The sequence below is a fragment of the Halichoeres trimaculatus genome, unplaced genomic scaffold, assembly GCF_033239565.1.
Source record: "Halichoeres trimaculatus isolate MK-OKI-2021-1 unplaced genomic scaffold, fHalTri1.1 fHalTri1_scaffold_15, whole genome shotgun sequence".
Taxonomy (NCBI): domain Eukaryota; kingdom Metazoa; phylum Chordata; class Actinopteri; order Labriformes; family Labridae; genus Halichoeres; species Halichoeres trimaculatus.
In genome coordinates this window covers 16,528,284-16,554,560 of record NW_027437193.1, presented here as the reverse complement: position 1 = coordinate 16,554,560, position 26,277 = coordinate 16,528,284, and the positions used below count along the sequence as shown (strand labels likewise).

The 26,277-nt window shown below is 38.6% G+C and overlaps 3 protein-coding genes across 3 annotated transcripts; all 3 read right to left on the bottom strand.

Annotated features, from left to right (window-relative positions):
- Window positions 1-1,769: 1,769 nt before the first annotated feature.
- On the bottom strand, window positions 1,770-8,143 carry aire (autoimmune regulator). The gene is made up of 14 exons (XM_074689105.1): window positions 7,821-8,143; window positions 6,432-6,603; window positions 6,119-6,293; window positions 5,656-5,802; window positions 5,409-5,474; window positions 4,392-4,514; window positions 4,197-4,312; window positions 3,983-4,104; window positions 3,800-3,869; window positions 3,476-3,610; window positions 3,268-3,380; window positions 2,884-2,962; window positions 2,685-2,783; window positions 1,770-2,010 (listed from the first exon to the last, which is right to left on the bottom strand). Exons 2-14 carry the CDS (start codon window positions 6,576-6,578, stop codon window positions 1,930-1,932), a joined length of 1,473 nt encoding a protein of 490 aa, XP_074545206.1. The 5' UTR covers window positions 6,579-6,603; window positions 7,821-8,143; the 3' UTR covers window positions 1,770-1,929.
- A 145-nt stretch (window positions 8,144-8,288) lies between these two features.
- Window positions 8,289-15,569, bottom strand: rab6bb (RAB6B, member RAS oncogene family b). The gene is made up of 8 exons (XM_074689106.1): window positions 15,346-15,569; window positions 12,798-12,856; window positions 12,359-12,412; window positions 11,811-11,916; window positions 11,604-11,715; window positions 11,359-11,452; window positions 10,547-10,613; window positions 8,289-9,306 (listed from the first exon to the last, which is right to left on the bottom strand). Exons 1-8 carry the CDS (start codon window positions 15,413-15,415, stop codon window positions 9,242-9,244), a joined length of 627 nt encoding a protein of 208 aa, XP_074545207.1. The 5' UTR covers window positions 15,416-15,569; the 3' UTR covers window positions 8,289-9,241.
- Window positions 15,570-17,544: 1,975 nt separating this feature from the next.
- Window positions 17,545-22,867, bottom strand: espnlb (espin like b). Its single transcript, XM_074689455.1, has 6 exons — window positions 22,819-22,867; window positions 21,907-22,039; window positions 21,425-21,543; window positions 20,962-21,144; window positions 18,822-19,202; window positions 17,545-18,719 (listed from the first exon to the last, which is right to left on the bottom strand). Exons 1-6 carry the CDS (start codon window positions 22,831-22,833, stop codon window positions 17,622-17,624), a joined length of 1,929 nt encoding a protein of 642 aa, XP_074545556.1. The 5' UTR covers window positions 22,834-22,867; the 3' UTR covers window positions 17,545-17,621.
- Window positions 22,868-26,277: the final 3,410 nt, after the last annotated feature.

The window sequence follows — 26,277 nt, the reverse complement described above, 5'->3', positions numbered from 1 at the left end:
TCAGAGCCTTTTTGTTTTCTTCAGTCTTTAGAAAAAAGCATCTTGGCCCCCCTGTCAGACCTGCATAGTCAGACCTGCTGCCAGGAATCTGGTTTTGATTTTTCAGAAATAATGGGTTTGGATTGAAGTCCTCGAATCAGCATGAGTTATTATATCTTCTTGAGATATATTTTAAAAAATAATACAATTTGGACTGGATCCAAAATGTCTCTGTGTATGTGATCAAAGCTTGCAAGAGAGATTAATAATATTTTGTTCTTGAGTTGTTGATGCTGCTGCTGCATTTCCTATAAAGCAGACGTTGGTTTCTTAGATATCTATGGATGTCTTCCACTTGAAGATGTTCGCTGAATAATCAGTTTGAAACATAAAACACTTCATTAGGGGCATCTGTGGGGAACTCTTGGTTTGTGAGTGGATTAGCGCCCCTTGTGGACTAAGTACTTGAGCACTAACAATCAATATTTTGATCATCTTTACAAGTCTGTAGAGATGATCCTATTTCTTTGAGAGTGAAAAAAAACAAAGATGGCTTATCCTGGATAACAAAAAAAAAAAAAAAAACAGACAACAAAATCTGGATCAGTCTTATTTGCCCTGAAATTCTTGAACAACCATGACCTGTTTGTTATTTTACAGTAACCTTAGACCTTAAGAATTTGAATTCTTCTGTTATATCAGGGGTTCAAAAAATATATATATCACATATATTGTTATGAGTAGTGATGTGCCAACCAATCTAAAATATTGATATGTTGATGCCAACATTGGGATCAGTATTGATCAATACTTGGGTGATGAGACTGATACTTAAGTTTCATTTTCTTTTCTCTACATTGCACATGTGCTCATTGCTAGATCTATCTATCTAGATAGATAGATAGATAGATAGATAGATAGATAGATAGATAGATAGATAGATAGATAGATAGATAGATAGATAGATAGATAGATAGATTGATTGATTGATTGATTGATTGTTTGTTTGATTGATTGATTGATTGATTGATTGATTGATTGATTGATTGATTGATTGATTGATTGATTGATTGATTGATTGATTGGATTGATTGATTGATTGATGAAACTTTGTCTCTTCTGCAGTAAAAACAAAAACACTGTCATTTTTGTGGCTCTTGGTCCCCGACTTGTTGGCCACCCCTGTGTTATATAATGTTTCACAGGCCACTGTAGTTAATCATATTAAGAACTGAACAGCCCCAAAAAAGTCTTAGGCTATACATTAAGCCTCTTCAAAAGGAGGCTAATCGGATGCTTTTTGGTCATTGATGAAAATGTTGCAGTAATCCACCTATCTGGACTGGTCACCAGTCAGTCACAGACAGACAACCTTTCACGGCCACACTCAGACCTATGGGTAATTTAGAATCACCAGTTAACCCAATGAGCATGTTTCTGGACTGTGGGAAGGAGCCAGAGAGAGCTCATGCATGCATGGGGAGAATATGCAAACTCACATAGGAAGACCTACCTTACCCAACCTGGGATATGAACTGTTGTGCTTCTTGCTATGAGGCAGCAGTGCTAACCACTGCACCACTATGCAGCCCATGTCACTATTATTTGGAAATGTATTCATCATGTGCACACCCCATGAAACTACTCCAGTGTAGGTAAAAATTCAGCTGAGGAACAGGAGAAATAGAAACTTGACATGAATGAGAACTCAAAGCAACTTTATGTGCTCATTGTTCATTTTAGTTACATGTCTTAGTGAATAAGAATGAACTCACTAGAGTGGCAGAGCACATTTATTAAAATGAAAATTGATGAAATGTTGTTTTCATTCTGTATAAAAAAGTGAGAATCTAGTAAATTTAATACAAGCATGTTTAATGTAATGCAAGTACAGCAGAGTAAGAAAACATCCTCCTGAAACCTGTAGGTTCAGGGCAGATCAGGGGTTTGTCACTGGAAGCATCCTTGAGAGTCTGGAAGAGGCCGGGCCATGTTGTGGAGAGCCCACTGAAAGATGCCGTCAATGGAGCCCTGCAGAGAGACGAGAAACAGAAAATTACAACACTGTCAGATCAGTGTTTACACATTAAACCATCACATCTGGTTCATATTTGTGGTGTCACTGACAAAAAATGGTAGTGTGGAGCAAAAACCTTCTCTCTCACATGGAGTTATATTTAATTTTATCAGAGCACTGACAGCAAATTTGTGTTGTAATATGCAATATGCTTTCATACATTTAAGCACTCATTTTGTATTGTAGCTATCTGAAATTAATAATGTAAAGAATATCATAACGACTGTCTAGAGTTAAATCTTTAGTTTTTACTTCCTAATAAACAAATAATTCCAAAACTAAAGATTTAATTACATCACACCAGTCTGGTTTTCTTTTATTTTCATCAGGAGAATTTGTAGGGCTGTTTAAAGTCAGAGACATAAATCCGAGCTTCTTGGTTTATGTTGCAGGACATCAAATATCTTTTATGTTAACAGGTTTACACTGTAAACTCGTGAAATACATAAATACAAAACACGGCTCAGAGAGACTTCCCCTAATCTTTAGACAGGTTCCTGTCTGAGACATTACAAACCAGGCTCTGACAAAACCACACTCATAACCATTAAAGCCATCATGTGTCTGAGATGTTCATGGCTCATTTAGTTCATGACGTCATGCAGATGTGAAACTGAGCCTCACTCACGTCTCCCAGGATGGAGTCTAGCTCGTCTTTATGGGGGATGGGTTCAGGCGCAGAGGAGATCTGGTCATGGCCAAGTGTGTTTTGAGCCACTGGGGGGAGCTTTACACACACAGTATGATATACAGGAGGTTTTGCATACATTCGATACCATTGTACTCAAGAATTAATTTCTACAAACACACAAACTCTTCAGATTTACCTGTGCACATCTGGATTCAGAGTCCTGCTCTGCAGAGGTTCCCCAGGGTTTGCAGCAGGAGAAGCAGATTGATCTCCCTCTGACAGAGAAACAGTCACACACTGAGAGTGAATCAGACTGTTCTGGGGTTTATAATATTACTATTAATCAGTGTGGGTGTCCTCAAACAAATCAGGGTTAAGAGGGACCAGCCCTTGGTTAGTCTACAGGGGACTTGGTACGCTGAGCTTTGTGTCCTCACTTGGCTCTTTTTCTGCATGCTGCCATTATCTCATGTATCCCACTTAGATTTATATTTGTCCAAAATGTGGGCAGAAAATAAAGAGTCTGCAGAACATTCTGTGAACATAAAGTGATCAAAGAAAGGAGGGATTGATGTCTTACTTGGAGAAGTGGCATTGCAAGTGGAAACGCTGCAGACACTGGAGGCAGTGAGTCAGGTCTCCTCCTCCGAGGTGACACACTCCACACACCTCCCTCAGCTCTCCACCCAAGCACTGATTAACATTTAGATGTGTTAGCACAAATAGGATGAAATGAGGACACCAAGCAGATTTAATTCAACAAGTACAAGCTGTCACCAAGTCCTCACCTGGAGGTTTCTTCCACTGTTTACAGAAGCTGTGACAGAGGAATGAGATGAGGACGACAGCGAGGAGAAGAAGGAGATATCTGTGAGGGAGTTAGTGGAGCTTGTGTTGGTTTGCAGAGTCTGAGGGATGAGTGGCTATGGGTATAAAGGAATGTGTTCAGGAAGAGACCGTGATCAGGATGCAGAGTATTGGGGAAAAAAAAAAGATTCAAGAAATGGAAAATCTCAGTATCTAGGTAACTAGCTAGTTTGTAGCTAGTATGAGCAGTTATTTTTATCATCATTTATCATTTTATCATTATCATAGAGTGCTTAGATACTTACTTTTAGAGGTAATTGGGTTTCCTCTCTTTTTACTCTGTTTCCAAAGCACCACTCACACTGCCAAGGACCACTGCAAATCAAACATTCAATACAATATTTCACTGTTTATGTTTTTCTACAATATTTCTAATACACATTGTACATCAGTTCAAAGGTGTTGTTGACGTATGTTATTTTTCTCACCTTGGTATGGATGTGAGTGGAGGCTGGAGACAGGTCAGGTGAAAAGCTCGAGGACATCCATCACAACAGATGAGCTCTCCTCCATCCTTACACACCGCACACTCATCATCATTATAATGAACCTGAGCAGAGAAACACCACATTCATGTAACACAGTGAAGAAAACAAACAGAAGTACACACAGCTGACTGTGCCTGAGCTGATACTTCCTTACTGTAAAGGACTTTGTCTTCCCCTTGTGGTGAAACTTGTTCTTTGCAGCTTCATTGATCTCTGTGTGATTACCAGAGTAAAATTCCTCCCCGACTTTGATGCACTTTCTGGAAGGTCCTATCAAAACACAACCACGTTTAATGAGGACAGTGTATTAAAAATCTGCGGATATTTAAAAGGAGAGACAAAATCTCACCGTTTGAGTCAAACACTGGTGTACCGAGGGTCTTTTCCCCTGCTTCATGGCTGCTTTGTAGATTAGCTAAGGAGCTAGAGGAGGAGGAGGAGGATAGAGCCGCTTGTGTCTGGAGTGGAGTACCTGAGGAAGAGCAAAGATTTATTATACCTGCGGTGAAAGAGCATTGTCCAGAACAGGGGTCTGCAACCTTTACTTTGGAAAGAGCCGTTTTGCCTCAGCTCTCATGGATGAAAGTCATTCGGGAGCCACAAAATCTACTTCATCTTCACATTAAGACAAATAAGTTTATAATCTATTAAATAATTATATAAGCTTTTGTTTTAATAAAATTGTACATGTAATTTTTTACTTTTTTATTTTCAATAAATTTGCAAATTTAAGGAAAAAAAGAAATTTGTAATGTGATAGATGTCATAAGTATGCAAAATTTATGAAAATTCAATAAGTTGAAAATTTAAACATTTCAAAAATTTGCAAAATAAAGAATATAATAAAAAATTGCTTAAAAAAATCTATTAAAAAATGCTGAAATTTCATAAATTTGCACAAAAAAACCCTGAATAATGCAGTTTCAAAATTTTGCTAAGTTTCAAAAAATATTTAAACTTTCTAATATTGCAAAAAAAAAAGGATATTTACATAGAGAAATTCAAAAATTTGTTTAATCTCCAAAAATAGGGAATTCTTTTTCTTTATCTGCAAAAATGTAAAAAAAAATTAAAATAAATCAAAAAATCTCAAAAGTTGCAAAAAAAAGTAAAAATTTTAAAACTTTATTTCAAGGGGTGATGCATTTTTTAGTACAAAATGTTAAATTATGATTTTACTTTGTGTCTGTCATGTTATCATTAATACCCTCCGTAAGAAAAATGTAAAAAAAAAAAAAAAAAAAAAAAAAACTATATATTTTCAAAGCTACAAGGAGCTACTGCAAAGGAGTCAAAGAGCCGCATGAGGCTCCAGAGCCACAGGTTGCAGACCCCTGGTCTAGAATATCAGATTGATCATTATTACTGTTTTTTGAAGTTATCTGTGGGGCTGGAGCTTCACTCTTCACTCTGAATAACTTCACTTTACCCCCTGCCAAAAAAAAAGAAAAAGAAAACACTATCAGCCACAGTCTTTCTTGCAGAAAAAGAAGAAGAGTTTTGGTTATTGTTTAGTTTGATCTTGGCCTCCTGACTACAAAATATCTCTAATATTTCATTTATTGTTTGCCTCTTGTGAGCAGTGTCAGAAGAGCCATATTACAGGAGCTGACCTGCTCCATCGCTCGTCTTGGCATGATACTGATGATGCTGATGGTGAGACACTGTGCCTCTATCGTCATGGCTCCTCTTCTTGCTGTGAGGTGTTTTGTGGCCTCCTGAGGATTTTTTCTCACATCTGGAGCCCAAAGCATCCCGTCCTGTCAACAGAATTGCAGCAAAAAGAGAAAAAAGGTCTACACTGAACATAGACTCACCTTGGATATCTCAGATGGATAAAGACGTACAGGACTTACAGGAGAAGTGAGAAATAATAGAGATTGATATGGAGAAGTTTTGTTTTTTGTAAATACTTGGTGCCAATTTTGTTGAGGTTATGTGTCATTGTTACAGAAACAGTAATGCATTGAACAATAAACTGAGCGCAAACCCAGCCAAGTCTCAGTTTCATCAGTTTGTTACAACTAAACAGGCTTAAGTATTTAAATATTTTGGTGAGATCCGAACTCTGCATACTTAGGTGCAAGTTTGTAAGCAGTGTCTGCAGTTTGGCGTAGCTGTCCAGGTTGTAGTCTTTGGATAAGTTGCTCCAGAAAGCCTGGATGGTGGATCTGCTCTGCTCCAGGACCCAGGACAGAAGTGAGTACATGGCTTTGTGGATCCCCTCTCTGCCCTCCTTCTCTAGGGTTTCCTTTAAAAAAACACCAAGCAGTTCATTTATCCAGCTGTCCCAATAAAAGTGTGCTCCAAATGTCCCAGAAGTTTAAAGTTATACACGTAATAGCAGTATTGCTTACACTGAAAATGATCAAACACAGATTCTTCTTACCTTCAGTAGTTGATCAGAGATTATATTTTTGTCAGCCAAACCAAACACAAGGGGAAAAGGATCGTCTACTGCCATGGCAATATCGGTCCGTAACTCCCTCAGCAGGGACCGAAGATTCGTATCTCTGAAAGCTTCCACTCTGGACATGATCTGCTCTGTGAGTAGTTCAGATCTGAAGTGACCCAGATGTGAGAACACCTGAGCTTAAATGTGAGGTTTTTTGATGTGAGAGGTGTGTCTTTATCAGAGAAGGAAGCATCGTACCATTGTTTTATGCTTGGAGCTTCATGTTTCCATTTACCTCATTCCTTTGGTGAATGTTTTTTTAATCCACATCACTATAGTAAGCTCTGTATTTAAAGTTTAAGCCGTTTGACCTTTTGTCTCCGAGGAATATATCTGTCCACTCATGACGCCAACTGTCTGTACCAGCCTGTCAACCCCTGGGGATCGAATCGTGGGTTGTCTATGTAGGGGAATACCTGTCCGCAACATCAGGAGAGCTGTGCTTTAGCTACCTGACACATCGTGGTGACAGTTTCCTTCTTAAGAGGTTCTTTCCATCTCAACTTCCCCTTAACTAACTGGTCATTAGACCTTGTATTACTGCTGGGAGATCAGACAGTGAGTGAAATACACCTGTGAAAAATGAACCTGTATATGATTTACCAAAAAACAGATGGATTAAAGGGGTTGTAAACTCTCAAGCATTTTGTCTTAGTTGCTGTTGGTGCCTTTTTATTTTTATTAATACAAATTTTATGTTAAAAATGAATAAACTGTGGTCTGTTTAAACTATATTCTACAACTTTTTTACCTGTAAATACAAGATAATCTGTAAGGACAATACTCACAAAACCTTTTATCATAAACACTTTGAACTATAAGTTAGTGATGTGCTATCCAAGCATGAACATGCCAAGACAAAACGCTGAATCATGCTGTAAGTAATCAGTTAAAAGTAAGCTAACTCAAGTTTTGGCTATGGCTAACAGTTTGCTATCTGGATGAGGTTGCTCATATTACATTAAAAAAAACACACAAGAGCACAAATCAATAATATGACGTTTTTATCCAGTATAATGCTAAAGCTAAGTGAAGAGAGTTAGCTTGGTAAGCTAGCAAGTCTTAAAATTCAACCGGCTAATGTTAGCTGAATAGGAGCAGCTAGGGTTGCCATCCGTCCCGTACAATACGGAATTGTCCCGCATTTCGCACTGAAATGTTGCGTCCCGTTTTAAATCAATAGTGGACGCAGTTTTGTCCCGTAATTCCAGTTTCATGCGTTAGCGTCCGCCCACTACAGACGGCAGTCGGTTGGTTGACTTTAATCGTGGAAAAAGTGCTCTTCATTAACTGACTGAGAGAAAGTCACAGGAAATCACTCACCCCGCTGCTGAGGGTGTCCCTTATTTTTCAGCCTCAAAAGTGGCAACCGTACACAGGACTAAACACATGTAACACAATGCAGAATAAAAGTGACTAGCATTAGCAAAAGCTAAATGAGTGTTTCTTCTGTTATTGAATGTAAAAAAAATAAAAATAAATAACCATCACGAGAGTACTCAGCATACAAATAATGTTAGCTAGCATTAGCCTTACAGTTATATCAATGAGGCAGAGTGCTGAGTGGGTTAATGCTTGTTTCAATAACACCATGGTGTCAAATTACACTAAAGTATTCATATTAGGTCAGATATGATTGAAGAAAATCAATTCCCTTATTTAAAAAACTCAAGCTGTTCTTTCAAGATTTACTTCCTGAAAACAATACTTGGGAAAAAAAAAAAAAAGAGAGATGAAATAGAGTGCACGATTTTAGCTACCAGGTGAATGTTGATGGTTAGGAGAGTGAAGCCCTTTAATCTGTAATTTATTAATCATTAAACATTATTACATTATTCATACTGGTGAACAAAGACCACTTCAACAGAGGGACGTTCACAACATACATATTACATTATTATATACAGTGCAGTGCATTACAGTGGATCGTTATATGTGTATTACCGGGATGGAGGGATGGGGGAGACTGGAAGGAGAGGAGAAGTTTAGAGGAAAGAGAGGGGAGTGGTTGGAGGGAGGGGGGTTGTGATAGTAAGTTGTCTTTTTATTACTTCTTCTTTTTTAACCACAGTACAGTTTGTTCTATAAAAGTTAAACCCATAGAGAGATAGAGTGCCACATTTTCACAGCTACTGTAAGGTGAACCTACTGGACTCTTGTGGGAATATCAAATGAGATACATTTTGTCATGAGATGCTATAGAGAGATGCTATAAAACATTCTAAGATAGTCAACCTCCAGTCAGAGTGTGGGAACTCTGAAGGGCAGGCAAAAGGTCAAAGATCAGATCAGCGTGCATGCGTGCTGCAGACATTCAGACGTGTTCGGCCATCTACAAAAATGGCCGACCCCCACCGCTATTTCTCCTTCTATGTTTAGGCATCGTTTTTGGTGCTTTCCCTTTTTATATATAAAAAATACAAAACATAACAGCGAAAAGAATTCCGTTGGTTGTCTCAGTTTTTCTCCTTTTTTTGTTTCCAAAACTGTTTTTTGTTCTTTTTCTTTCAGCATTTGTTTTTGATCTTTTTTTAAGTTTCCCTTTTCTCCTCCAGTCACTTACATATTGACAAAGTATACAATATTTTACAACTGAACAAGACTGAAAGATATCATTTGATTTGTCCAATCAGATACAAGGCCACATCCTATATCCAATTAGAGAAGTCAACTGGAAGCTAACCAGTAGTAAGCAACACAACAAGCCTATGATGTGAAGGGAGCTGTCCGGTTCCAGCTCTGCATTAACAGGAGCATCCGCCCTCAGGGACAGTGGGCTCTGCCGGTTTGTCCAACTTGATATCAATCACTGGAAGTTATGAAATTAAGGAAAAGACAGACAGCTGTAGAAAAAAAAAACACTGCTGTTTCACTGTTACGTTATGACTTTTTTTTTTTTTAACTGGAAACATCGTCATTATCAGCATTTCTAGAAAAACAATTGTAAAGAGTCAACACCCAGCTCTGGTGTGTGAATGTTCTTTTGTCAGAAAACATGACCAACACATGTAAAAGAGTAATCAGCAAAGAGATTAGTGGTTTATGCCAAAATCAACACAAATTTAAAGATATGTAGCTGTAACTTCAAGCCAACAGTGTTTTAATAACACTAATGTTTCCTTTAAGAAAGGTTATTAGATCAAAATAAACAGATAAAATTAGAGTTTAACACTGAAACTGATGATACATGAAAATTAAACTATAGCTTGATCTCTGGCCTTTTCATAGTTGTATGATAGTTCTATACTCATGTTCAAAATATCTTAGACTAAGTAGCGCAGAGTAGGGATGGGTACTGAATCAGGAACTTTAAGGTATTGACCAAATTCTGTCTGTACTACCGAGTACCATTTCATGTAAATAAGAACGGAACCATGTTTTTGTACTTAAACCCATTCTTGTGACTGTGAGGGAGTGGTAGAGTGGGCGGTTTTCCATACTGGACTTGAACACAGCACCGCAAGTTTATGTATTGAGAAATAAATAAGTTTGAATAGAAAAACTTTTAGTTTTTATTATCAAACAAATTAATATTTATTACTACATAAACACACACAAAAGTACCGCAATTGGTACTGTTGAATACTGATACCAATTACCAGGTACCAGGTATCGGTACCATATTATTTAATAGGTACTCATCCGTCCTGTTTAGTTATCTTTGGTGTAGTATTCTGTTTTCAAACTAAAATCTAAATTGAGATGTTAACAGCTCTTAAGTAACGCATTTCATGTCATATTTTCTCTTGTCATACGTCACATTTACTGAAACACTCTTTCCATTTAGTCCCATGTCTTTGTAACAACCTCACTGTCATTCCCCAGACAGCCACCATGTGGTGCTGTACCTGAGTGTCCACTACCCCCCTTGGCTCTGTGCATTTCCTCTATTAAGCAGAAATGGTTTAATGGCTGATGCCTGAGTAGACAGTAGACTGGGCGGTCTGTTTGTACTGGTGCCAACAACCACTAAGAGATTAAAAATAAGCGGCCTGTTTCTTGGCCGCCTGGCTCTCAGCACAGTGAGTCACAGCGGCTGTAAAGGATACTGCCTTCAGGGTTTGCATCGTCCAAGCTTTCCATGCCAGGTAGGGCTGCAGCAACCCGGCGAAACAGCTACATGAGGGGAAGGGAGGAGAGGGGGGAGGGAAGAGAAGAGAGTAGAGTTAGGGTCAGGTACTGTGATGTAAAGAGAGGAAGAAAGCAGAGAGGCTGAAATGGGAAAAGGGGGAAAAGAGCAAAAAGAAGTACTGAGCTCTTATTCTTCAACCAAATAGGGCTTAAAAGCTAGCATACTGATGTATCACTGAATTTACTGGCTTTTGGTTTTGGAGCCTTTGAGAAAAAGAAGCAAACATCCACTGTGTGAATACAGTTTTTAGTCCTGTATTAAACCTGTATCGGTTAGGAAATTATAGTAAAATGTAAGAATTGGAGCTCCTATCTGATGATGGGTGATGTATATTATGTGCATACTGTTGAGCTACTTTAAACTATTTCATAAAGCAGTTTGACAGATTTATAACATTTGCTGCAAGCATCAGCTATTTAGAGTATAAAATCTAAATCTGTAAACTTACTGACAACTCAGCTGTCATGAGATACGGAGGAGCCCCTCTGTTTTTTTTCCTTATTTATCATAAAAGTGCAATTTGAATAAAAGAAACATTCCTTTAAAGAAGGCCTCATTCCAGCACGTTCAGTATGCACACTACCTCACGATCACCCTTCTCCACTTTTCCACTCAAGTAGAATTTTGTTCATTCATGTCGGTGATCAGGTCTTCTTGGAGGGGTGCAGGAGAAGCTGAATTACACTGACACCAAAATGCAGTGAAATGTGGTGGAACTGCAGGAATCACCTGTTTGACATTGAAGCCCGTCTTGGCACTGGTCTCGATGAACATGACGTTCAGCTCTTTGGCTCTCTGCTCGCCTTCCTCGATCATGATTTGCCTGCAGGAAGAAATCAGGCCAGACTCCTCGTCACAAAGTCAAAGGCTAATTATTCACAACTGACATTTTGCCTTCCAGCTTTAATATCTAATTCTACTGCAGTATCACATCGCAGAGAAAAAAAAGTGATCGAACACTTGGACGAACTCACCTCTTCTCTTCCAGATCTGTTTTGTTGCCAACTAGCATGATGATGACATCACTTCCTCGCTCTGTCCTGACATCATCGATCCATTTGCAGGTCTGCTGGAATGAGTTCACATCTGAGGAGGGCAGACGGTTTTTGTGTTACAATCACATGAACAAACTTTTCTTCCTTGAGGTATAATGATGAAAAAACGAGCACACTGCTGCTTACTTGTGATGTCATAGACGACCACTGCGACCGTAGAGTCTCGAATATAGCTAGGGATGAGACTCCTGAAACGCTCCTGCCCTGCAGTATCCCACAGCTGCAGCCTTACCTGCATTCACACACAAACGTAGTAACACACACACACCTTCAGTAGCTGTTTCCACATTACCCATCATCCTACACACAGATGTCTGGGCCTTGTAAGTACACACCCAGCGGGATAAGCTAGTATCAGGGTGTGAGCAGGCTGACAGAACATAATATCTTGACAGAGAAATGGTATTAACACTTGCTAAAGTAGATCATCCATGGGAAAGGCTTTGACTTCTTAAGCCAACACACCAAAGCTATGACGACCAGAAATAACCAAAGGATAATCGTGTTAGTCTGTGAGGAGAGCAGTAATTAAGCAAATCAAATCAAGGATTAGAGAAAACAGAAAGTGGGACATTTCTTACTTAGCATATTACTGCTAAAATGACACAAATACATTTACTTTTCTTCACAGGATTATCTACATATGGTATGAAATGATAATCAAAGCCTCCTACTGTTCGGTCTTCCAGGTACATGGTCTTTGATAGGAAGTCTATTCCAATGGTGGCCTGTGGAGAGAAAAGGAACAAAAGAGGAGAAAAATCATCAGACTAGAAGCTTCTTTCTCCCTACACCAGCTGTTGATCCTTGCAGATTGACTGTTATCTAAATGAAGGGAAATACAGAAAGCTGTTATGACAGAAACGAGCAAATCAGCAGCAAAATTGAATCAAATTGAAAATGAATTATAATCCCAACGGCCCAATTGCTCACACTTGTTGAAGCCTTTTTTTCTCTGGAAAGTGATGGAAAGACCAACTTGCACCCTCTTCCAGTAGAGACTAACAAAGCTACTCTGCTAAATTTAGGATGCTAGCAATGAAGATGTATTGCATGCATTGAGTTTTTCTAAATGAAAGCATTACTTTTCTCAGGATGTGTTAAGAGACTCACCTGATATGTGTTGTCAAAGCTGTCGTACATGAATCTAGTGATGAGCGACGTTTTCCCCACTGGAACAAAGATAAGAGATCAAATTTATCTAAAGTGTTACCTTGATGAATTTTTAATGTTGGATTTAACAAAATGACATGAAAACACAGATCCATTATGTCCTTCAGTGGGATAAAACAAGAGTTAATGACAAAATTGGATAATGCAACAATCAACCAAAGCTTCTATAACCATCCTATTCAAACTGTTTACTCTGATTCAAACCATTTTATGAAAAGGCATATGAAGCCAACATTTTTATTTGACAACAAATCTGCCTCAGAAGTCAACTTGTTCTGAGTATTAGCTGTTAGAGGACTAAAGGGATGAGATTTATCCACAGCTTTGTTTTGACAATGCATAATGAAACCTCTAGGTGTAAAGTATGAAGTACCAGGGATACACTGTATAAACTAAGCAAGAAGCATTAGAATAAGTATATAAAAGCACTGCATATTTTCAATCATACCACATGGAAGATGTGGCATGATGTAACAGTAACATCAGACCTTAAGAGAGTGATTAAGAAAAGCAGAGAAAAGCGTAAATTTTAAATCTACTGTGAGAGTTTTGTAAATGTTTCTCTTTATATTCTAATAATAAAGCTGCATTGGGGTAAACAAGTAGACTGGTCAATAAAGGGGCTACAGCTGGCACTAGCAGCTAAAGTAGAAATGCTCCTAAAATTTTAATGACTCATTCAATTTTTTTTTTCTGTCACTTCATGATTCAGTTTATGAAATGAAACGTACATAAACTCTGCTACAAGGTAGTCAGAGATTACTTTCAATGTTATGTTTTATTTGAATAACATTGAAATATTGAGATAAATATTAAGATTTAGAAGCTAGAGGTCAGAGACAAGGTGGTGAATCACATTATACAAAATGCAAACTCATGATATTCTCTTTAATTCTATTACTGCAAAAAAAAATAATTAGACCTAAGAAGTATTGGAGAATGGCAAAAGTAGCATGTGTTCGTCAATGGTCAATGCATACAACATTTTGTGCATGTGTGAAAATGTCCATCAAAAGAAGCTCACAAAACATATAGTTTATGGATTTAGTCCCTGCTATTTATGCTCTATACATAATGACAGTCGTATTTAGGTGGAATATAGATGTTAAATGATTTTCTGGTGAGGATGTCTTACTAAGAAGACATGTCACAACATGTTCCATGGTCTTAAAATGACATTTTTAACTGAAGATAGGAGAGTATAGAGGTATTTATGCAGCATTTTCTGCATGTCTGGATGTTGACTCCTCAGAGCATCAAGATGAGCTCATTTTCAGTGAGCACGATTCTTATTGTGCTCATCTTTAGCTCCATTTTACATCAGAGCTACACACATGAGGGGGGAACTGGATGATTCCTGAGTAGGCCTCAGTCTCACACAGAGTCCTCAATGCAGTCAGCGGTACAGACCTGAATCCAGCCACAGGCTTTGGCCACAGCAGGCCTCGATTCAGCACCATGGACAGCAACATTGCAGCACAGGCCACACAAACACACAAGGAGGCTCCTGGTCGACACACAGCCTCCACACAGACACACACACACACACTGGAGCATCACAGTATAAGACACAAACAGTGTTGCTGTTGCCTGATGGTGTTTTCTCTTTTATGGGAGATGTTCTCCTCTGCTGCCACTCTGTGTGTCTGATGTCTGAACACGTATTCAGGCAGCATCACAGCGCTAAACCATTATCGATCAGCACCTCCCGAAATGTGCCATCACATCGAATCACATAAACATACATACACACACACACATACACACACCGTCCCACCCTGAACAGATGGATTATTGAATAAATAGTATAACGCTGTGGCACTGTCAGGGCCGTTTTTATTTGATGACTTGAGGGACAGGGCCGGAGACTGCGAGTTTTTAGAGATGCTACAGACATCGCCAGCCTAGGGTGTGTCCCGAACTGACACATGGGAGACTGTTTATTATCTCCTCTGTTAAAAGCTGGAACACCAGTAAAGGAAAAATAATACAGTGTGTTGTGATGTTGAATAAAGGATTGTTGTTGTGAGATGTGAACGATGTGTGTGAAATAAAAGCTGACATGAAAACAAGCTGAGCATATTTGTCGGTCACTGCAGCACATCAAAACATCCCAATTCATATCGGCAGCTGTGGTCTGATTTATGACAATGTGCGACAATAAAACAATCCTACAAGATATCCAGCACAAAAACTCTTCCTTTACATCTATAACCCCTGATGATGTGAAAGTAGAGGGTGGAATTTATATGCATGCGGTCTTTTTTTTCTTCTCGTCTTTTCCTTCTCTGCTAATCAAATTTCCCATAGTCACACAATGTGCAAAAAAACATACAAGGGCGTTATTTCCCCCACACACAGCCGGTGCATCCTCAAGATTCAAGCACAACTTTGAAAAATGAAGACGAATGACATAGTTGGCCTTCAACATCTACGCATGTTTGGCTTGCATTAAGGGAGGACGATAACACCCCGAGAACTGACTCACCGCTCTGCTCTCCCAAAAACACGAGTTTAAATTTCCTCAGGGGATTCCCCAAATCTCCTCCAGCTGACATGGTGGCAGATAAAGAGCTCAACTCGGATTATTTTTGCTATGTTCTTATCGCTTGGTTTCTCCTGTGTGGTGGCAGCGCTGGGGGATCCTCCTCTCCTCTCCTCACAGAAAGATGGGAATGCAGCTCAGCATCCTCCTGTCAATTCAGGCGGCCAGTGCGCATGCGCGACCTCACCTATTTCATTTCGTCACCCTTCTAAAGAGCCTGAAATTAAACTAATTTTATGACACAAATATCAACATGCATTCACAGTAAGAGCAACACTTTTCTCCTCTGTCAAGAGCTAAAATTGTATTTGTAGCTTAATTTAAAGAGGCTATATTCAATTATTTCTACATCCCTCTTCAACTTTTACTGGTGAAAATGCTTCCTAAGCTTTTTGACACCATTCATTTCATACCTCCTCATCAGTGGCGTGTATGGAGGGTTGGCAAAGGATGACACATCCCCCTCTTGAAATCTGACCACCACAAGTGCCATCCTAAAATCTTTAACTAGGTTATTTGTCTTGTAAGAAGCAGAGCCTGTGACAAAATCAACAACAATTTTGTATTCTTGCTTCTGATAGCTTTCTGTTTGTTACAAAGGCAAATATCCAAGCATATGCCTTTGAAAAACAGATGCTTCAAGGAGGAATCAGTCCAACAAAAGTTGCTGTCAAACTTCCGCAAAAGTTCTGAAAAAAATTCATTCATTAGCAAAGTAAATTTCTACCAGATTAAATGTTGTGTGCTGTTTCTTCTGTATTACTTTGACAAATTGTTTCTTTTTAATTGAATTAAGCTGAAAAGATTCAAATGTTGCCACTCCAGATTGAAACATCTGTTTCACTGAAGTTAGAAAATGAAGGTAAATTAAAGATTATTAAAACACCCGAACATAATAATAATAATAATAATAATAATAATAATAATAATAATAATAATAATAATAATGATAATAATAATAATAATAATAATAATAATAATAATAATAATAATAATAATAATAAATGTAATAAATCTCTATGTTGTTCTTGTTGTATTATTACTTTAAATTTCATTCATACAGCCCAAGGATAATATATGAAATGAAAATATAAAGTAATACATTTTCACTAAACAGTATTTTACCATATTGTGCATTATTGTTGTTTCTTTTGTATAATTTGGCATAATATTTTTTTAATGAATTAAGCTTAAAAGATTCAAATGTTGCCCGTCTAGATTGAAACATCTGTATCACTAAAGTTAGCAAATGTAAATAAATTAAAGATTATTAAAACACCCAAACATAACAATAACAATAATAATAATAATAATAATAATAATAATAATAATAATAATAATAATAATTATTATTATTATTATTATTATTATTATTAATAATAATAATAATAATAATAATAATAATAATAATAATAATAATAATAATAGTAATAAGTGTTGTTGATAATTTTTTTCCTACAATAATAAAATAATAATAATAATAATAATAAATATTTATGTTGTTCTTGTTGTATATTTACTTTTAATTTCATTCATATAGCCCAAGGATAATATTTGAAATGAAAATATTAAGTAATATGTTTTTACTAAACAGTGTTTTATCATATAGTGCATAATTTTTCATCATTCAGTTACAACAGCAGTTGTCCCCCTTTAAGTTTTGAGACTTGAATACAGATTCAAAAAGCTTCCAGTCATTCAAAAACCATCCAGCTCCAAACCATCAGTCAGACTCTCTAGTTCAGCTCCTTGCCAACCGCAAAGGTATGTATGTCCCTGGATAATTAAGTTCCCTCTGCAGTTCTCGTGTTTCATGGCTAGTGTTTCCTGTCTTATTTTAATACTCACCTTTGCACTTTGTTTCAGCTCCTCTGCTTCCTGCCTTCCTGTGTTTCCTGATTGGTTACAAGTCTCAATCTAATGTGTGTCTCTGTTACTGTAAGTTTATCTTTGGCATCGTTCTCCGTCTCCCACATTGCTAACTACTCAAGTTTCGTTAATTATTTTGAAATAAGATCCAACTTCTCAGGTTGTTTTCTGATTTTTTTTCTTTTTCTGATTTTTTTTTTTGTAAACCAGTTTCTTTCAGATGTATCTCTAATACATAAGTTTGGAACAATAATTCATTAACGCTGCCTCCTCAACACAATTTTATTCTGGTTCCCTCTTAAAGCCAGTATGACGCATTACGTTCCAAAATGTCAAATTTAACTGAACGACTAATGCTCAAAATCAAAAAGCTCTGCCTCCTTCTCCTTCCAGAAAGCAAAGCTGCGGTCAATGTATTTACAAATGTCTTCATTGTTGAAACAGGAGAAGTCTGAGTCACTGCTGCTCTCCTCTGGAGTAGCAGTTTGAACAATAACTTTGGGTACAAGTCTGGAATTGGATGGTGACGAAGATGATGGCAATGGACAGCGACATGGTTTTGAGTCCCCGAAGAAGTGAACTTTGATATCCTCAAAGCCGTCGCTCCAGTGCCTCTTCCCATCCTGTATCTCCTGGAGAACAGCCTTATGGAAATCCCTCACCATCTCCCAAGGGAAACTGCCCACATGGTCAAAGACTTCGAAGCAGAGGAGGTGCCTCATCTTCCTCTCCTCTGGTGACAGCTCTTGCTCTAAGATGTGGAAGTATCCCAGCATGAAAAGGTCAAGGGTCAGGCTATCATGGGTTACTGCTGCCCCGTCCACATCTGGCAGGAACTGTTCTGGAGAATAGATAACTCGAAGAAGTGGGTTTTGTGTGGAGTTAGAAGAAAAACTGGTTCTTTGTGCAACTTTGAGTCCTAGTTTATTCCTCCAAGAGTTGAGTATCTTGTCTACTGCTCCTCTCTGTTGACAGAACTTAAACATGGAGGTGATTTTCTGTGGGGGTGAAGCTTCAGTTTTCCCACCAGCTGCTCCATCCTGTTCCTGCCTCGCTAACCTTAGCGAAATAGCATATGCAGATTTTTTCCAATGGCTCAAGAACAGCACCACTATGCGCTCTTTCCTTAAACTGGTAGTCTCCATCACGGGTTTGATTACTTTAGGAGGATCACATCGGCTGGCTTCACAGTTGAGGTGTGAGTTTGCATTCTGGTTATCCCCTTTAAATCCTACCTGACCTCCTTTCATCACCCCAGCAAAGGGATAGATAGCACCAATCTGACCCTCAAAATTAGATCGTAGATTTCTGACTGACACCCCAGACTGTTGAATCTCCCTCTCCACCCTCTCCCTGCGTGCTCTGCTGTAGCTGTTTGTCTCCAGCCGATGGCTAAAAGCAGATGCCATCCCTATATGAGGGATTTTACACCCACTTGAGGTGTCACCCTGTGGTGGGACTGTGTCCTGCATCAACCCCTGCCCTAAGTGAAATCCTAAACTTTCTCTCACTCCCTGCAAACCCCTCATCTCCTCCACCATACCTCCAACTATCGTCTTCTCTCCCCCTTCCTCTGTAGTTTGGGCCAGATTAGCCACCAGTAGTGACATACTCTTAACAATCTCAGAGACACGGCTGCACCATAAGGGCAAGGTCAGCTGCATTTTCCCAGCATCCATCTGTTGTAGAACCTCTTTGTTGAGGGAGATGTTGAGAATTGGATGGGGAAGGATGGACCTCAGCTCCTCAGTCAGCCTGGTCAGCTCCAGCTCGTAGGCTTGGCAGCGTTTCTGCAGAGAAACGCTTTCGATCTGCTGCTGCAGGTACATCAGGTCCTCCTCTGTTAGGAGCTCGCCAAAGGGCCCCAAGACTGCATTGTGGGCTTGTGAGAACTTCCAGCCATCCATGGGTGTGCAGCCATTGGACATGTCCTGTTAGAAAGGGAGGGGAGATGTTAATGGAGAAGGCTGTTACATTTTAAGGGTTTCAAAAAGCTTATTTGCTTATTTTCCATGAATTTGAGAAGAGGACGCATGCTGCTCCCCCTCTTGGATGGTTACATCATCCTCAGGCTGAAACTCATCCCTCCAAAACATCCAGTCCTGAACACAACCCCAACAATCCAGCATGTCCTTCTTCAGCTTTGTGTTTCAGCATCTTTTGACTAGTTAAGTAGTGACTTTTTGTTTTGCTCGTGAATGTTGTTGTTTTCTCTGAAGATAGTCTTAGCACTGAGCCAAGCTATTGGACTCATAAGTGTCTTATTAGTACTTTTTCGGTTATTCATTCAAGTTTTCTTTATCTTCTTCTTTATTTTTTAATGAATCCACCTCAACTAAGTTTTGGTAACTTTTCCAGAATCACAGTCTTTTTGTCAGGACATCATTCTTTAAACCAGTGTTTCTCAAACTGTGTCCACGGACCACTAGTGGTTAGAAAGGGATGGGGGATGTTAATAGAAAAGGCTGTTACATTTTAAGGGTTTCAAAAGGCTTATTTGCTTATTTTCCATGAGTTTGAGAAGAGGACACATGCTGCTCCCCCTCTTGGATGGTTACATCATCCTCAGGCTGAAACCTGGCCCTCAAAACATCCAGTCCTGAACACAACCCCAACAATCCAGCATGTCCTTCTTCAGCTTGTGTTTTTTCAGCGTTTTTTGACTAGTTAAGTAGTGACTTTTTGTTTTGCTCATGAATGTTTTTTGTTTTCTCTGAAGATAGTCTTAGCACTGGGCTAAGCTATTGGACTCAAAAGTGTCTTATGGGAACTTTTTCGGTTATTCATTCAAGTTTACTTTATCTTTTCTTTATTTTTGAATGAATCCACCTCAACTAAGTTTTGGTAACTTTTCCAGAATCACAGTCTTTTTGTCAGGATATCATTCTTTAAACCAGTGTTTCTCAAACTGTGGTCTGCGGACCACTAGTGGTCCGCCAGTGCCCTCTAGTGGTCCGCAAAGACCGTGAGGAAATTGTGGTTTTTTTTAACGGAACATTCATAAAAAAAGAGGGGGTGGGGGTGCAAGTTGTTCGACTACTACGCAAATTGATAAAATCAACAAAAATTGGTTTATAACAGCATTGAGTAATTTAATATAATCTAAGTACTTAAGTATTTAAATACTAGAAATTTTACGGTATTTTGGAATAATGTATCAGTAATGTAGTTATACTCAAATTTTGAGGACCATTTTCTCCCTCATTCTAAAAGAAAACAACAAACAAAGCACCAAACTATGAGGAAATGAGTGCACGTTTTTACTCTAGTCTCTGTCATTTTGAAAAAACTTGTTCTGAATAAAGGGAATTGAAGAAATAAAATGTATAATTTTAATCGTAAAAATAATTGGCGTATAATTCATTCATCCAATCCAAAATAATCGTTAGTTGCAGCCCTAGCAAGTTGTAACAGATATGATTCGAGTTTATAGCATATGTTCTCTGGGGTGTTGTTCCGGGGCTCGTGGTGGTCCTTGGTCTGAAAAAATTTGAGAAACACTGCTTTAAACAGTCAGATTGGCAAGTGAACATTCAGTGTCACTGTACTTTCTCCTTGACGTGTCCCTTATAGCATAAAACCATCAAACACAGTCTCTTCTTCTGCTACCATGACTGAACATGAATATGTACTCCCATTTATGCTCCCACAAGTGAGCCAGCACATCCTACATAAGGTAAAAATGAGTACCTCTCTCCTTTGCTCCTCCTCAGCCTGCAGTCTGACCTGCAGCTGCCGCACCATCACCTGTCGTTTCCACTCAGCTATAGGTCGGCCTGCTTCATCATGAGTGGGCACCAGAGAGTCAATGTCGGCTAAAATCACATCCACGATTGGTTCCTCTTCAAACAGCAGCTCCTCACTGTCCAGCTTCTGTCATGGTTTGAGGATAGAAGACACAGAGTTGATCTTTATTTAATAACAGCACTTTTCCAAAAAGGTGACACTTCTTTTTAGAATAATCAGGTTATGAATCACTTAACAGCCACATGAATAAAACTCTTGGATGAAATCAGATTTATGTCAGGAAGTGATTGAACCTGTTGAAAGTGATCTCCGTTGCATTTAAAGTTGTTATCAGTCACTTTAATGTTACATGTTTCACTTCATGCACTGTGTATGGCCTTTTTTTAAACAGTGTCAGCCAGCTCACCGTTTGTCCAGTAAAGACTGCAGTGAGCCCAGCGTGTCTCAGGGACTTTATAGACTTCATATGACTCATGATGGAGAGATCCCTCGCAGGAGGCTTCAGATGATGAAATGATGAAACCACTGTAAGGAACACAATGAAAGGTCTGCTATCAGCTTTTTTTGATTAGCCAGTGCACGTCTGTTTGATAAAGAGGTAAAGAAAGTAGTAAATGTAAGAGTATAGTATATGAAAAAAGGGAAGACAGTGTCACCTTTTATGTTTGTTTGTAGTGTTAATGGTTAAATTACACTTCCATAAATACAAATTTTCTGCACAGTGACAAAAAAGCAGTTCATAAGCTTGAGATTATGAGATAATTTAGATTTTTTTAAGACAGGTAAACTCCTTCTATGCTAAGCACATTATTTACCCACACTAGTCCCATTTAAAGTCTTAATGATGCACATAATGAGACGCAGACATGAAGTGTTTCTGTCAGTCACCTGAGGAGGCCACCTGCACATGCTGGATGGAGCCTGTTGTGTGTCCTTTTAAAGAGGCAGCAGGGGTCAGGGAGGAAGAGGTCACAGGAAGAGAGGGAGGGAGGCGAGGCAGGGGGAGCACCTCCTTCACTGGCTGCTGGGGAGCACACACACACACACACACACACACACACACACACACACACACACACACACACACACACACACACACACACACACACACACACACACACACAGCAGGGGTAAGTCAAGCATAAATGGACACTTCAACATTTTTGGACCACACTTGCTGAAATAGAAGGTCAAAAATGTTTGACTAACCTGCAAGGTACCCTGGGTTTGTGATATCAAAAACTGTGTTTTCATGCCATAAATTTAAAATCAAAAAGCTACAACTTCCCCATGCAGCTCCTCCTGTTTACGCTCTGTACGTAAACACTGGTTATTTGAACTGTTAATACCAAATAAAATTAGTTTAAATTTATTGAGTTCACAAGTGATTTTCAGTAACTCTTGGGGACATTAAGCACTAAAAAAAGTTTGTTTAGCTGATTTTGCTCACATTTTCTGTTTTTTCCCTTTATGTTTGTTTTATTTTTCACCTTTTCAGCATTTTTTATGTTGTTCAAAACTTCTGTGTATGTATCCAATTCAGCACATACAATTTAAGTTCTTCATGAAATGTTTACCAAACTCTGTTTTTGTATGCTACCCTTTGCTACCAATGGAAATCACTTCATGCTGAAAAAAAGTGCTTTTTCTCTGTAAGGATACTTTTAAAGTGCTATTGCAGGTATTGGTTGTGTGTTTGTTGGTGTTTTCATGGCTTTTCATTATTAAAGATTACAGACATGTTTGCCACCAGTTGACATGACACTGTTAATAACTTTCTCTGCATGGATGATCGTTCACCTTGCTGCTCTCCATGTTGGTCCTGCTGTTCAGTCTGCGTCTAAGAGCATCAGTGGGACCTCTGCTTTCTGAAAAGGAGAGTTAAAGAGTAATAATCAAACAATAAACCAGACAGAGTGTTAAAAAATAGTGAGCCCTGCAGGAGAGAAACAGTACAGACAGTGTCTCTTACTCAACAACTCAGAGTAACTCTATATTAGACCCCCTTGAGGGCCAAACTCTCTCTATCTCTCCCTGACACACACACACACACACACACATGCACGGCTCAATGTATAGATGCCAATACTTTGAACAAAGACAAGATGTGGTGAAACAGGACCCTGGTCAGTTAAGGTAGTGTAGCCCACACAGAGTGCGGGAGAAAGTGTGGAGAGACACGATATCCTGCTTACTGATTCACAAGCTGCATGCTATTCAATAGCCTGATAGTACACAGACAATTACAGTGTGTCCACCAATTACATGACAGAGATGTTATATTATTTCCAAAGATTAAACGGTAGATTAGATAATATAACCACTGCAGGCTTGAATAGGTTTGATTATTTTCATCATCAGTTTTTACCCTAATGTATTTGCAGTGCAAAGTCCTATTACACGGACAAGTACATTTGTTCAAAAATCTCAATTTTACTTTGAAATGTCTGTATGTATTTATTCTCATCATGTTTTTTGTTATTATTATTATTTTGATTCTATTTAATTTTTTTTCTTACCTTTTTTTGATCTATCTTTTTATATAACTGATAAGATCTGCTAAATGCCTCTCATCATAAATTAAATCAACACAGTATGCATGCAGTACTTACAGTACGGTCCAGAGACTGTGGCGTAACCTAACTGTGTCACGATGGAGAGCCTGGACATCTAAAACTCATGGTCAAAGGGAAAATAAGGGAAGAAATCCAGAGGGTGTTGTCTCTTTGATCTGAAGCAGCCAATAAACTGTAAGACCAAGGAGCAGCATCACCTGCACACACCTCAGATGGGGGCCCTTCTTACTGTGCATAATTAAAGAAGGTGGATTAGATGACCAGCAGCACCTGGAAGTATAGAACAAAAGCTCAGTGAATGTATGTAGAACCTGGCAATTGGCAGCATGACAAAATGTGTGTGTGTGTGTGTGTGTGTGTGTGTGTGTGTGTGTGTGTGTAAACATGTTCTCTGTGCACACAGCTCTGAGTGCTGGTATGTACGCACTTGTGACGCATGAAAGTCACACGTGACATTCTTTGTTGTTTGACCCGGGCTTCCTACAGCATGAGAAACTGAATCGTTATGTCATCAAGATGGTTTTGAAACAGAGCTGATTTTGGCAGGTTGTTGAAAACAATACATTAAAAAAATAGAGAAAAAAAAGTTTTGGTTGGATATGCTTTAGTCATTGTGATGTGTTGATTGCAGCAGGTGCTGCTGGCAAAGTTTCATAAGATCTATCTATTATTGAAACCTGGATATACAGTATTGCTGCCGCATGCCTTAATGTTCCCCTAGTGGTCACTTTGGGTTATTGCAGCAAAGCCATTTAAAGCTTCAAAAGAGGTCAACAATGTTCTTTCTCAATAATTAATCCATGTTTGTGTTATATTACTGGAAAAATGAACTGAAACAATACTGATGAAAGCTATTTGATTTGATTACAGTTTTAGTGAGTTAGGACTTTTCTTGTGACCAGAGCATAAACCACTACTTCATGAATAAATTCCCTAGAAGTTAACCCAGAAGCCTTAATCTTCTTTTCCATATAGCCATGGGCAGGCCATGGCTGTTTTTCTTCTTAGTCACACCCAGGGTAGAGGACTTGCTGTTACATGCTGTTAGCATGCAGTACTCTTACATATATTTACTATAATCATAGAGAATCATGATTGAATGCTTCAGGAACTAAGAAAGGAAACATGAAATGAAAATGGCGAGGGGCATTACGGAAAAAAAAAAAAAAAAAAAGCTTTAAAGAAATGCTACTGGTAACATAACAGCTGACAAGCTTACAAGCTAACATTAGCATGTATCCATCAGTGTTTCATGGTGTGAAGGAAACAACATGAAAGGCTTAAAAACAGGCTTAACGCCTTGTTCACATTCGACTTTTTGGATTTCTTTTTCGTTTGTCTTGTTTGGTTTTTGTTTGTTTGTTTTGTTCGTTTGTTTCAAAGGGAGCCCCATTTCTGCAGCAGTTAAGCTAACGTTACATTTGTCAGTTTGTCTGGTCTGTAACTCTTTCAGTAACATGAAGCACACTCTTTTCGTGTTAGTTTTATGAAAGATGTTTTGTGATTATCAAACTTATTTTTTGGTCACAATCGAGTGTAAAGTCATCAATTATTAGACAAACTTAAATGTTAGCTCCTAGCGTGTCAGCTATCTCAAGCTGCTAACACACCAGGTGCTCACCCAACCCTCATTCACTGTATTTTATCCTTTTCACTACAGTAAAGGCTATTGATAGATTATAGTTCTTTACTGAATATTTTGACATTTCATTTCTTTATAAACCCTTTTCTTTTTTTTTTCAAATTAATCCAACTTATTGGAGACTAAGTGTAAACCTAACCCTAACCCTTTCTGCTTTTCTTCTTCTTTTTTTTTAATGCTCATTCATGGAAGCACAGAGCATGTTCATAGACAGTCTCAACATTCATTACATAAACTAGACCAATATTTATCTTGCTTAATATTTTGCTCATCAAAAGCCTGCTCTGACCTCAGTGCCTCATAGGAGCTGGCTGCCCCTCAGTCCAAAGCCTTTGTGACAGGCTCAGTATTTCTGCCTCTGTTATTACAGGATTAGTCTGTTGCAGCTGAGGACATGCTGAGTGCATAATCAATAATAGAGGGCTGCACAAACGCACAACAGTCTCACTGTGGTTACCTTGAGCAAAAGTACAAACTGTTATGTAACAGGCATGGAGAGCATCGTGTGGCCCTGTCAGCTAAAAACACAATATTATAATAACTCTCTGTAAATGCTGAACCTGGAAGAACAATCGCATCTTCATGTAATTTCTTTGTGCTGGGCATGGCTGTGTGAGAAGCTGAAAACATGGTGTGCTTTGAAACCATATGCCACGAGCAACAATAATTGGCAAAAAAAAAAAGACATCACACTGACATGTTGCATAAGTTTCAACACTCATTTATTTATTCACCTTATTTTTTTCTTAACAACTTTAGTTACGTGTCCACAGATATGAGAAAGAACTCGAGAACACTCAAAAGAGAAACGTGAGCACTGAGATTAAGACTTCATCACAGGCTGGGACCAAATCTGCTTCTGTCAAAGCAGCTAAGAGCAAAAGAGCAGACCTGGGCCCACCTAAGCCGCTGATCCATGAAGAAGACTTCTTCAACAAGCTGAAATGTGCAAAACCCATCCCTGATCAGCCCTCTTCGCTCTGAGGTGACACCTGACAGAGCAGCAGGCCCGTTTTTCTTATTCATCATGGTATACACAGG